The sequence below is a fragment of the Delphinapterus leucas genome, chromosome 4, assembly GCF_059928025.1.
Source record: "Delphinapterus leucas isolate spDelLeu-1000000601 "Yukka" chromosome 4, BTC_Dleu_Yukka2, whole genome shotgun sequence".
NCBI lineage: Eukaryota > Metazoa > Chordata > Mammalia > Artiodactyla > Monodontidae > Delphinapterus > Delphinapterus leucas.
The window spans coordinates 75,063,331-75,077,422 of NC_143132.1; the positions used below are offsets into that span (position 1 = coordinate 75,063,331).

At 37.3% G+C, this 14,092-nt stretch overlaps 1 protein-coding gene across 1 annotated transcript in view; it reads left to right on the top strand.

Moving 5' to 3' along the window:
- The window catches only part of ATP13A4 (ATPase 13A4), a 153,500-nt gene that overhangs the window by 69,454 nt on the left and 69,954 nt on the right, over window positions 1–14,092 (top strand). Inside the window, exons 3-7 of the mRNA XM_089910672.1 lie at window positions 3–149; window positions 8,979–9,049; window positions 9,140–9,220; window positions 10,731–10,800; window positions 12,293–12,427. Of these exons, the coding sequence (XP_089766798.1) occupies window positions 3–149; window positions 8,979–9,049; window positions 9,140–9,220; window positions 10,731–10,800; window positions 12,293–12,427 (504 nt within the window). The remainder of the gene's footprint in view (window positions 1–2; window positions 150–8,978; window positions 9,050–9,139; window positions 9,221–10,730; window positions 10,801–12,292; window positions 12,428–14,092) is intronic.

Genomic DNA, 14,092 nt, shown 5'->3' on the forward strand with positions numbered 1-14,092 from the left:
AGGATGAATTCCACACTTACTCTTGGAAAAAGGTAGTGTGGGTCTGCCTGTCAGCATTGAACAGTGCATTTCGGCTCATTCCTGATCACCCTCTCATCACAGATGAGGAATATATCATAAATAGAGCCATACGAAAGCCAGACCTAAAGGTAAGTACACTTATGGCTCCTGCAGGTGCTAAAGAAATTTAATCATTTTTCCCTCCAAGTGCAAGATTAAATTTATATATAGCCAAAACTTTAGAATAACAATAAATAGAATATAACCTTTAAAAATTGTGAATCACTATATTGTGTACCTGTAATTATATAATATTGTACAGCTACTATACTTCAATACAAAAAGATTAAATTCAGATCCTCCACTGTGCCAATCTTCTTTTTTTCTACTTGTAAGCTCTTTTTTAAATTTGAATTTTATTTTATTTATTTATTTTTTATATAGCAGGTTCTTATTAGTTATCTATTTTATACATATTAGTGTATATATGTCAATCCCAATCTCCCAATTCATCCCCCCCACACACAACTTTCCCCCCTTCGTGTCCACACATTTGTTCTCTACATCTGTGTCTCTATTTCTGCCTTGCAAACTGGTTCACCTGTACCATTTTTCTAGATTCCACATATATGCGTTAATATACAGTATTTGTTTTTCTCTTTCTGACTTACTTCACTCTGTATGACAGTCTCTAGATCCATCCACATCTCTACAAATGAGTCAATTTTGTTCCGTTTTATGGCTGAGTAATATTCCATTGTATATATGTACCACATCTTTATCCATTCGTCTGTCAGTGGGCATTTAGGTTGCTTCCATGACCTGGCTATTGTAAATAGTGCTGCAATAAACATTGGGGTGCATGTGACTTTTTGAATTATGGTTTTCTCTGGGTATATGCCCAGTAGTGGGATTGCTGGGTCATATGGTAATTCTATTTTTAGTTTCTTAAGGAACCTCCATACTGTTCTCCATAGTAGCTGTATAAATTTACATTCCCACCAACAGTGCAAGAGGGTTCCCTTTTCTCTCACCAGCATTTGTTGTTTGTAGATTTTCTGATGATGCCCACTCTAACTGGTGTGAGGTGATACCTCATTGTAGTTTTGATTTGCATTTCTCTAATAACCAGTGATGCTGAGCAGCTTTTCATGTGCCTCTTGGCCATCTGTATGTCTTCTTTGGAGAGATGTCTGTTTAGATCTTCTGCCCATTTTTTGATTGGGTTGTTTGTTTTTTTAATATTGAGCTGCATGAACTGTTTATATGTTTTGGAGATTAATCCTTCGTCCATTGATTCATTTGCAAATATTTTCTCCCTTTCTGAGGGTTGTCTTTTTGTCTTGTTTATAGTTTCCTTTGTTGTGCAAAAGCTTTTAAATTTCATTAGGTCCAATTTGTTTATTTTTTATTTTGTTTCCATTACTCTAGGAGGGGGGTCAAAAAAGATCTTGCTGGGCTTCCCTGGTGGCGCAGTGGTTGAGAGTCTGCCTGCTGATGCAGGGGACATGGGTTCGTGACCTGGTCTGGGAAGATCCCACATGCCGCGGAGCGGCTGGGCCCATGAGCCATGGCTGCTGAGCCTGCGCGTCTGGAGCTTGTGCTCCACAATGGGAGAGGCCACAACAGTGAGAGGCCTGTGTACCGCGAAAAAAAAAAAAAAAAAAGATCTTGCTGTGATTTATGTCAAAGAGTGTTCTTCTTATGTTTTCCTGTAAGAGTTTTATAGTGTCTGGCCTTACATTTAGGTCTTTAATCCATTTTGAGTTTATTTTTGTGTATGGTGTTAGGGAGTGTTCTAATTTCATTCTTTTACATGTAGCTGTCCAGTTTTCCCAGCACCACTTATTGAAGAGAATGTCTTTTCTGTATTGTATATCCTTGCCTCCTTTATCATAGAGTAGTTGACCATATATGCCTGGGTTTATCTCTGGGCTTTCTGTCCTGTTCCATTGATCTATATTTCTGTTTTTGTGCCAGTACCATATTGTCTTGCGTACTGTAGCTTTGTAGTATAGTCTGAAGTCAGGGAATCTGATTCTTCCAGCTCTGCTTTTTTCCCTTAAGATTGCTTTGGCTATTTGGGGTCTTTTGTGTCTCCGTATAAATTTTAAGATGTTTTGTTCTAGTTCTGTAAAAAATGCCATTGGTAACTTGATAGGGATTGCATAGAATCTATAGATTGCTTTGGGTAGTATAGTCATTTTCACAATATTGATTCTTCCAATCCAAGAACATGGTGTATCTCTCTATCTGTTTCTGTCATCTTTGATTCCTTTCATCATTGTCTTATAGTTTTCTGAGTACAGGTCTTTTACCTCCTTAGGTAGGTTTATTACCAGATATTTTATTCTTTTTGTTGCAATGGTGAATGGGATTGTTTCCTTAATTTCTCTTTCTGATCATTCGTTGTTAGTGTATAGAAATGCAAGAGATTTCTGTGCATTAATTTTGTATCCTGCAACTTTACCAAATTCATTGATTAGCTCTAGTAGTTTTCTGGTGACATCTGTAGGATTATCTATGTATAGTATCATGTCATCTGCGAACAGTGACAGTTTTACTTCTTCTTTTCCATTTATATTCCTTTTATTTCTTTTTCTTCTCTGATTGCCATGGCTAGGACTTCCAAAACTATATGAATAATAGTGGTGAGAATGCACATCCTTGTCTTGTACCTGATCTTAGAGGAAATGCTTTCAGTTTTCAACTACTGAGAATGACATTTGCTGTGGGTTTGTTGTATATGGCCTTTATTATGTTGAGGCAGATTCCCTCTATGACTACTTTCTGGAGCGTTTTTATCATAAGTGGGTGTTGAATTTTGTCAAAAGCTTTTTCTGCATCTATTGAGATGATCATATGGTTTTTATTCTTCAATTTGTTAATATAGTGTATCACGTTGATTGATTTGCGTATTTTGAGGAATCCTTGCATCCCTGGGATAAATCCCACTTGATCATGGTATATGATCCCTTTTAATGTGTTGTTGGATTCTATTTGCTAGTATTTTGTTGAGGAATTTTGCACCTATATTCATCAGTGATACTGGTCTGTAATTTTCTTTTTTGTATTATCTTTGTCTGGTTTTGGTATCTAGGTGGTGGTGGCCTCATGGAATAAGTTTGGGAGTGTTCCTTCCTCTGCAATTTTTTGGAAGAGTTTTGAGAAGGATGGGTTTTAGCTCTTCTCTAAATGTTTGATAGAATTCAACTGTGGAGCCATCTGGTCCTGAACTTTTGTTTGGTGGAAGATTTTTAATCACAGTTTCAATTTCATTACTTGTGATTGTTCTGTTCATATTTTCTATTTCTTCTAGGTTCAGTCTTGGAAGCTTATACCTTTCTAAGAATTTGTCCATTTCTTCCAGGTTGTCTATTTTATTGGCATAAATTTGCTTGTAGTAGTCTCTTATGATGTGTTGTATTTCTGCAGTGTCCATTGTAACTTCTCCTTTTTCATTTCTAATTTTATTGATTTGAGTCTTGTTCCTTTTTTTCTTGATGAGTCTGGCTAAAAATTTATCAATTTTGTTTATCTTCGCAAAGAACCACCTTTTAGTTTTATTGATCTTTGCTGTTGTTTTCTTTGTTTCTATTTCATTTATTTCTGCTCTGATCTTTATGATTTCTTTCCTTTTAGTAACTTGGGTTTTGTTTGTTCTTCTTTCTTTAGTTCCTTTAGGTGTAAGGTTGGATTGTTTATTTGAGATTTTTCTTGTTTCTTGAGGTAGGATTGTATTGCTCTAAACTTTCCTGTTAGAACTGTTTGCTGCATCCCATAGGTTTTGTATTGTCATGTTTTCATTGTCACTTTTCTCTATGTATTGTTTGATTTCTTCAGTGATCTCTTAGTTATTTAGTAACATATTGTTTAGCCTCCATGTGTTTGTGTTTTTTAAATTTTTTTCCCTGTAATTTATTTCTAATCTCATAGCATTGTGGTCAGAAAAAATGTTTGATATGATTTCAATTTTCTTAAATTTACCGATGCTTGATTTGTGACCCAAGATGTGATCTATCCTGGAGAATGTTCTGTGTGCACTTGAGGAGAAAGTATAATCTGCTGTTTTTGGATGGAATTTCCTGTAAATATCAATGAACTCTATCTGGTCTATTGTGTCATTTAAAGCTTGCATTTCCTTATTTATTTTCTGTCTGGATGATCTGTCCATTGGTGTAAGTGAAGTGTTGAAGTCCCCCACTATTTTTGTGTTACTGTCAATTTCCTCTTTTATAGCTGTTAGCCTTTTCCTTATGTATTGAGTGAGGGGCTCCTATGTTGGGTGCATGTATATTTATAATTGTTATATCTTCTTCTTCGATTGATCCTCCACTGTGCCAATCTTTAACTGACAGTATAGGACATTATAAAGAACATGGATTTTGGAGCCAGACAGAGTTCAATTCAAATCTCAGCTTCATCCCTCAAAACTGTGCAGCCTTAGGTCAGTTACTAAACTCTGCTGAGCCTCAATTTTCTCATGTATAAAATGATGATATTGCCTACCTCTAGTATTAATTGATAAAATTCAGTAAATTAAGAAATACAAAGATCAGTATGGTGGCAGGTATATAGTAGATGCTCAGTGCATATTAACTGTTAGTAGCATCATGCCCTATATTATAATCTATGCGACAGGGCTTGTCTTACGGTAAAGGTAAACCCCCAAAAATATTCTAGGTAGTTTATGTTTGTAAAATGATATTATCATCCTAATGCATTTGGTTTACTCCTTTCCCATTATATTAAATTAGTATTACTTGGATTATGACTAATTAACATTCATATTAAAAACATATTTTGTAACACAGACTGCTTTCTCTTCAATCTTATATATGTGTAGACAGCTGTTTAAATTGGTTTTATGAGCTCAAGGTCAATTTTTTAAAATAATAAAAGTCAATTGCTGAGCAGTTTCTCTTCTGTCAGTTGTTATCACCCAGTTGTCTTAACTGCCAAAATAAACAAAATCAAAAGAGATGAAGCACCCAACCAACAGATTGCTTAATTTTTTTAGATGGCCATTCACCTGAGGATAGGCAACGCAAATCAGCCTATGGACATGGCCTCAGAATATTATTGACCTCCACCATCTTTAATTGCATCAAACAAATAAGTGGACAGACAAATGGAGAAATGTTCAAATAAACAAACAAAATGTGAGGAAAGGGCAGAGGTCTTGAAATGGAAAGTTCTGGCACCCAGGCTTGATATCTTTGTTTACCAGCATACAGCACAGGGAGTTTGGTTGGTTACTACCTCCCTGGGCCTTGAGTTTCTTATTTATAAAACAAGAGTAGTAATGCCTTCTCTGCCTGTTTCTCAGGGCTGTCATGAAACTAAAATGAAAAGAAGAATAATAAGGTGATCTGTGAGTGGTAATGAGCTATATTCATATAAAGGACTGAAACTTTTATTAAAATTGGAAGATATGTCACAGGCTTAGCCACAGCAACAATGATGACAATGACAGCAATAACACAATACCAAAATGATAACCGTCAGGACCACATAGGGGGAGTTTGGAGACTGCAGCAAATGTAGGCTAAGAGGAGACACCAAGGGCTATTTTGTAGGATTACATGCAAAAGTGAAACCCATGGCTTAACCTGTTAAACAGAAATGAAGAGTGGGATGCCTGAGGATTGGAACAATTTCTGGTTCTGTGCGGAAAGATGAAAATCACCCCACAGCTGATCCCTGATTTCCTAATTACTGTTTCCTGGTCTGAAGTTCCAGGCAATGGGCAAATAAACTTCACCCTTTGCAAATAGTATGCTTAACATCTTCTTATCAGCTTTCAGAGCCTCTGGACATGATGAGGGAAGCTGAGAAACTCCAGGCAGAGGTGTTTCCTGCTTGGGGAATCTCAAAGATATTTAAAAGGCATATGATGGAGTCATTCTTCTCACTCTGTGAAGAATAGCTTCAGAAATTGTCAGGAGATAATGGGATTTTCCATTTTCTGGCCTGACATAAAACTTATCAGTAACCTCTTTATTCCTCATTATTGCTGCCTTCATCTGCTGTTTGTATCTATTATGTTATATAACTTTCTCACAGCCTATTGATCTAGGTTCTCTAACTGAGCAGGGGTCTCACATTCTACCATCGTTTGTCTTTTACATTTTTTCTAACTTGAATTTCTGAACTTATAGAATTATACAATTTGAATACTGGAAGTTATGGGATTTTCAGACCGTCTTCTGAGACTAGCTTGACTATTAGATCTTTCAGAGACTAGACTTGGGGGCTAGAGGGGCTCAAGTTCAATTTCCAGCCCTGTTTCTTTTTTTTTTTTAATTTATTTATTTTATTTTTTGGCTGTGTTGGGTTTTCGTTGCTGCGCGTGTGCTTTCTTTAGTTGCGGTGAGCAGGGGCTACTCTTTGTTTTGATGAGTGGGCTTCTTATTGCAGGGGCTTCTCTTGTTGCGGAGCACGGGCTGTAGGTTTGTGGGCTTCAGTAGTTGCAGCACACAGGCTCAGTAGTAGTGGGGCATGGGCTTAGTTGCTCCGCGGCACACGGGATCTTTCTGGACCAGGGCTCGAACCTGTGTCCCCTGCATTGGAAGGCAGATTCTTAACCACTGCACCAGCAGGGAAGTCCCAGCCCTGTTTCTTAATAGATGTGGTCTTGGGCAAGTTACTTAATCAAAATGAACTTAAGCGGCAAAGTGGAAATGAAGATAATATCTGTCCTACCACAGGATGATTAAAAAGACAAGAACCCCACCCCCCAAGTACTCAGTAAACAGTAGCTGTGATCACAGTCTAGCTCTATTTCTAAAATTGTAGAGACTACTGGAAAGGAAAGGAAAATGTGAGGCAAAAAACTCGAGACTCCAAGATGGGCCATGACAGCTAACACACCCCAAGCTGGTCATGTTTCCTCACTTTAACTTGTAACTTGTGAAGGAAGAATTGTTCCCAGTGGCAATTCACTCCAATTTTATACTGAAAGTCAATTGGAAGATAGGATTTCTTTTAATATTATTTTGAAGCCAACACACTGAAATAAATCCATTCTGTAAAATAAAAAATACAGTATTTAATACGCTCACTTGGTAACTATGAATGTGTGCACACATACACATATTTTTTTTTCTTCTAGTTTTATTGAGATATAATTGACACACAGCACTGAGCACTGTATAAGTTTAAGATGTACAGTATAATGATTTGATTTACATACATCATTAAATGACTACCACAGTAAGTTTACATACATATATTTATTGGACAAGGTTAAAAGTCATTTGAAGTAACCCAGGCCTTGGAGCTTAGGGATTTAAACTCTATTTCTATTGTGGTTGCCAAGGGGTCAGGGATGGAGTCAGAGTTTGGGGTTAACAGATGCAAACTAGCATATATAGAATGGATAAACAACAAGGTCCTACGGTATAGTACAGGGAACTAAATTCAATATCCTGTGATAAACCATAATGGAAAAGAATATTAAAAAGGAAGTATATACAGTATAATTGAATCAATTTGCTGTACAGCAGAAATTAACACAACATTGTAAATTAACTATACTTCAATTTATAAAAAAGAAAAATAATTCTATTTCTAGTTGACATGTGGTTGTGAAAAGCACTCATTTATTTATTTAATAAAAAATGTGTTGAGCACTTGTTATGTACCAACTATATGCTCTTCCAAGTTTTAGATTTTATCTAATGTTTATACTGACTATAATACTCATAGGTATAGAACATATGCAGAGGAGTTGCAGTGGAACTTAGAAATGATCTGGCCAATTGCCTTAATTTATTCATGGGAAAATTGAGGTGCAGAGAAATTTCATTGAATTTCTCAAGGACACAATGATAAGAGTAGCTATAGAAGGAAGTCTTGGACACTGTTTCTCAACTTTGGCTGCACATTAGAATTACCTGAGGAAGTTTAAAACTATTTATGCCCAGGCTGTACCCCAGACAAAGGAAATCAGAATCTCTCTGGGAGTGGGACCCAGTCATCAGTATTCTTTAAAACTCCCCAGTTGATTCCAATGGGCAAAATGAGGTTATAACCATTGCTCCATAACAATATGACAGTCTTACCGTTTCTCTTTGTACTTAATTAGGTCACCTGTTAATGGAAATTCAGATTTATATGTAAAGTTGCTTAAAGAAATCAAAAACAAGAAGGCATTACATCATAAGCATTAACCTTTCTTTCCATTGCCAACACCCTCAGATGCTTGCTTCCTAGAGTTCATTTTCTTGCAATAGCCATCTCACTGTCTTCTAGAACCTGCTACCAGTCTAATCTTTTAGACTGTGTCTTCGATGTCTCTTCCATAGGTTACTTTGCAAATCCATTGCTTCCAAAAGGAAAGTTCTAAATACTCATGCTAGCATTTAAGGATGCATCATCTGGTCTTTATTTATCCTTCCAGCCTCATTCTCCATTCTGCTGTCAAATAGGCTCCCTTCACTTACCCCTCCCTCACAACTAAATTGTGTATAATCTCTTTGAAATGCCTTCTTCCCTTCTCACCTGAGCAAAATTCTTCCAATCCTTTAAGGATGCAGCTCAGATTCTTCTTCTCCATGATACCTTCTGTCATCTACCCTCTCTGTATTTCTACGGCATTTCAATACTATAATTTTTTCTTTATTATGTTTTCATTTCTTTGACACATGCATAATTTGACTGTATGGTATAGTTTTCCCTTTCATAACATATTTTCTTCCCTTGTTTGATTATCAAGTAGTGGAACGCAGAGGGTGAGTTTTACTTATATACTTATCCGTGTAGTAGGCCCATGATACACGTTGCTTGAATGATGACTTCTAATAAAGAATGCCATTTGCGTAGTAGCCAAGGATAGGATTCGTTAGGAAAGGATAAATCTTAAATAAGTATACTAGGGCTCTATCTTTGCTTCTCCCATGAATGCTTGTTTAGTCACTGAACTATGTATTTGCTGATCCTTAAACTGGAGATTTCTTAGTACTTTTCCTTTGCAGGTGAGATGCATAAAAGTGCAGAAAATAAGATACGTTTGGAACAACTTAGAAGGACAGTTCCAGAAAATTGGGTAAGTTGTTTGAGCAATTGCATCTGAAAAGAAAAATATTATTTCAAAAATATTTTGCTCAGTATATCTTTCTCATTGTTATTATTTTAGCTCTTTGGAAGACTGGCTCAGTTCTGCCAAGATACATGTAAAGTTTGGATCAGGTCTAACAACGGAAGAACAAGAGATTAGGTACCACGTATACTTTTATCTACACCAGCTCAGAACGACTGTCACCAGTTAGTGAAAAAGAGAGCCCAGGAAATGGTTATCTTAACTGGTCAACATCAGAATATGTTGTAATGCTCTATTTAGTATTATTAAATTAAATGCTTTTATATGCATTATCTCACTTCAACAGAGCAACCTCATGGGGGAGTTAGAACAGACATCCTCATCATCTCAGTATAACAGATGAGAAATCTGAGACTCAGAGAGGTTTAGTGGCCTGAACTAGGTCACACAGATGGAAGTGATAGAGGAAGAAGTGCATCTCTGACTATAGGCTTAGTTGTCTTTCTACTCTGCATAATGTTCCTCAAGGTTACTATAATAATAAGGTTGAACCAGTTTTGACTGTGATCAGGAAATATGTATTATACTATGACAGCATAGCTAAATAATAATTGTAGAGCAGCAGAAGAATATCATGCAAGACTTGTAGCTCCACAATTCTAAATAAGCTACTGGGCAGAGGAGCAAGGTTTGGGAAGGGCATTGGGTTGAATGCCAAGAGTTTGTCACTAATTCACTGTGTGGCTTTGAGCAAATGGCTTCTCCTTTATGGTCTTCAGTTTCCTAACTGTTAAAAAGAGGAAGAGATCTCTATAAACACCTTGCTAGTTCTAAGTTTCTATGATTACTGCATTCCCCTCCACCCCATTTTGGGGGGGGAGCTTTGGTGGTACTTTGAATGGACTCAGAGTGCAGCATCACCATGATCTGGGTGCTTCTTAGAAATGCAGAATCTCAGATCACATCTCATCCTTATTGAATCAGAACCTTCGCATTCGCAAGACCACAAGGCTGTCTGTATGAACATTAAAGTTTGAGAAGCACTGCTGTAGTATTTACATTCTGTTAAGCTCTTTGGTCTGAGCATCTACGTAGAAGGCACAGAGAAAGTGTTTAGCATTCCCAACAGCAAAATAACTCATAGAGTGTCGTTGCTCTGTGTAATCAAAGAAACACATCTCTGAGTTTTCAATTAAAGGGCGTTATAACTGTGGAGCTATTTTTGAGAGTTCAACACCTTTTCACTCACATTAAAACAAATTCTGCAGCTTCCCAGCACTGAATAGGAGGAGGAAAAGTAGGCCCAGTATTCCTTATCAGTAAAACTGTTCCCCTGTAATGAGCCCTCCGCCTCACATCCATGGAGCCAAGAGTTGGGGAGAGACAGAGTTGAGAGAGTGCTAATCCTGAAACTACTTGAATGGAAAAATGACTGAAATTAAATACCCCAATTACCATCAGGGAAATATTTAATTCAATAAATGATCATGCTTATTGGTTTTGCACCTGAAAACCCTCCCCCTCTCCAGTTATTTTGAGAAAGATGGTGATGTTACGTAATAAGGGAGGCATATGTTGATCCCACAAGTGAGAAAGTGAACATGGAATAGTCTTTTTTTTGAATGGGTAAGAAATGAGTTTCATTTTTATTATTAGTAACTGAATAGGCTGTGATCTCTCCCTATAGGAGGTTAATATGTGGGCCAAATACTATCGATGTTGAAATCACACCCATCTGGAAACTGCTCATCAAGGAGGTAATCAGTATTTTCTCTTGATGCTGGCTAGAAAATAAAAAGGTTAGATTTTAGTCAAATGATCAAGAATGCTACTTGTTAATAGTAACTGTAATTTGGGCTATTTTAAAAGAATGCAAAGCATATTCATATCTCTATTGTTTCTTGTGGTCCATTTTTGCACACACATTTCCTGTTACAGCATAAGATATGATGCTCGTGTGTCTATTTATCCTTTAATGACTAGATGAACACAGGGTTTCCTTTCTTTCTTTCTTAATCCTATACTTTTTATCCCGTCTCATCTTTGTGAAACTAAAATAATAATTAAAACTTAAACAACTCAATCCCTTTCTTATGGGCAACATATACAATTGCCTTACAAAACTGTAGGAAGAAAACATCTGTTCAGCCTTATTAGTTCTACTGATCTCAATGTGTGTGTGGGAGGGAAAGAAAGATTTGACCATAATTTACTACATTGAATTTTTTCTGTTTGACTCTATCACTGGGCTCATTTTTCATTTTACCGTGATTATTATGATACTACAACCTTACAGCTGTACTCTGGGTCCTCTCCTGCATGGTACCTCCACTCCTCCTTGACTTAAAAAAGACTTACTAAACTCCAGCTACTTTCTCAATATTTCTAGCAAGTTTTAAGTCATGAAACAGAGCAGAAGAAACTGATAAGAAACGTTTCTGTGTGCTTGTTCCCTAACCAGAGGCAAAGATAACTTCCTATTTTAGAAAGATGGAAATCAACTAGAGGGAATTTGAGTAAGGGCACAAAGTGTTTTTATCCCAGGCAGGATTACAACTGTTGGAGTTAATCTCTGCTTTCTCCCATAGTGTTCTAGATGCTCAATTATCTAGATTATTCCTTTCAGCTTGGCTCTCTATTTATGAGAAAATTTAGTCTTCAACTCGTACATTAATCTAAAGTACTTTAATGGCTTCAGATATGGCAATGTTGTGTCATAGAGAAGAACAACTAGAAAGCATTTTAACTTTGTAAACCTGACTAGTAGGTCAGGTTCCGAAGGCCACTCAATGTAAACTGGACATGATAATATCTACTCCTCACACAACTGTTGTGATGGTCTACATGGTGATACATGAGACAATACTTTGTAAATTATAAGGTGCAGTAGTGATTAAAAGTAAGGGCACTGGGGCCAGATTGCCTGGGTTCAAGTCCTGGTCTGTAACAGTTGTGGCTCTGTGACCTTGGGCAAGTTTCTCAAGATATAAGGCCCAGTTTCTTCATCTTTACAATGGAGATAACTAATAACTTCTGGATAATAAGATAATTATGGGAATTAAATGAGTAAATTCAGGTGAAGTTGCTTAGTGCAGTATCTGGCACATGGTAATTGCTGCATAAATATAATAAGAATATTGGGTGGGACGATTTGTCATGGAGACGATTATGATAACAAACAAGTCAATGAATAGCTATGTGTGAAACCTAAATATCTCCCTTGTCTTCCTGTTTTTATGCTGCCAACAGGTTTTAAATCCATTTTACATATTTCAGCTCTTCAGTGTCTGTCTGTGGTTTAGCGAAGACTATAAGGAGTATGCTTTTGCTATCGTAATCATGTCGATCATTTCCATTGCTTTGACCGTATATGATCTCAGAGAGGTGAGTTTTTCCACCAATCATATGGTCTGAGAAAGAGAGTTGAGACTTTGTTGAAATTTTGTTTGAAAAGCGTATAATTGGAAAATAGTCATTGCCCACTCCATAACAAATGAGACCACGTTTGTAAATATCTAGCACAATAGCTGATGCTCAACAAATTCTAGTTCTTTCCTTTCCTTCCCATCCCAATCCCTAACCTTTCAAGTTATTTTTTTCCCTCTCTTTAGCTTACTAAGGCTGATTATTGAGAAGAAAATGCAAATATTTATGAATTGTGAATAAGTGAAAAAATATGTGTAGAGACTACTGATGGGTCTTGAAGATGGTGGAAAAGGGGTGAAGGTGGAGGAGTCTTTAATATTTAATAAGGAGTGTTTAATATCTTTGTCCTTTGTGTTTGGTTGGTAATCATTTCTCAAAACCCCAGTCCAACTCTTGGCTTTCTTTATGCCTACACAAGGGGATCTAGGCACTGCCAGGAAAAAAAATCACACGGTACACGTTGGTTGATTGTGCTATAAATCCATGAAGACCGACCTCATCTGTACAAGCTTTCTATATGTCTCTGGTCAATGTGCTCTCCCATTCTCTGGAATTAAGATCTCAAACCAAATCTTCCTTCAAGTTTCTGAGATGCCTAACTGCCCACATTCCACTTTTCCTCTAATTCAGCTGATAACCTATCTCATTGCTTTTTTTTTTTTTTTCCCACAAAGATAGAAATCATAAGATAGGAATTTGCTCAGTTCCACACCCTCCTACTGCCAGATGACTTTTGTCTCCACCTCCCTCTTGACCTGATCTCTCATTACAGAGGAGGAGGTGCCCTCTGCTTGTGCTTTTGATAGCATCCTTTTCACCTTCTCAGCATGCTTATGGGGTCAGTGAATGACTCTTTTCCTCATTCCCTCTCCCTAAGAGCCTTCCCATCAGCATTTAAACATGCTCAAGCTTCTCCCAACTTAAAAACAAAACAAAACAGAAACAAATGAAAAAAATCCCTTCTTTTGACTATGCTTCAAACTTCAGCTACTACTCTACCTCTTTTCTCCCTTTGACGGCAGAACTTCTCAAGCTAATTATGCATCTCTCTTCATTTACTCCTCTCCCTCTCATTTCTCATCTATATGGAGCTGGCTTCCTCTCTTATGACTCCATTCAAAGAGCTCTTGCTAAGGTCACCACTATAATCCTAAGGCTCATAGATTGTTTGTTTGTTTGTTTGTTTGTTTTTTGCGGTACGCAGGCCTCTCACTGTTGTGGCCTCTCCCGTTGCGGAGCACAGGCTCTGGACGCGCAGGCTCAGCGGCCATGGCTCACGGGCCCAGGCGCTCCGCGGCATGTGGGATCTTCCCGGACCGGGGCATGAAACCGTGTCCCCTGCATCAGCAGGCGGACTCCCAACCACTGTGCCACCAGGGAAGCCCTCATAGTTTTAAAATAAAAAAACAGTACTTTTTAAAACTAGCTAGTCTTTTTTCTTAATAGAAGGAGTAATATATGGACATAATAAAAAAAGTTCACAAGAACAAAATAGTGTAAATGAGTAGTAAATACTCCTCCCACCTTAGTTCTTTCAGTGTCTGGGTCTCCTTTTAAGAGGCATCCACTGGGACCAGATGTTCTGTATACTTTTAGCACTGTTAGACACATATGCATTTATTT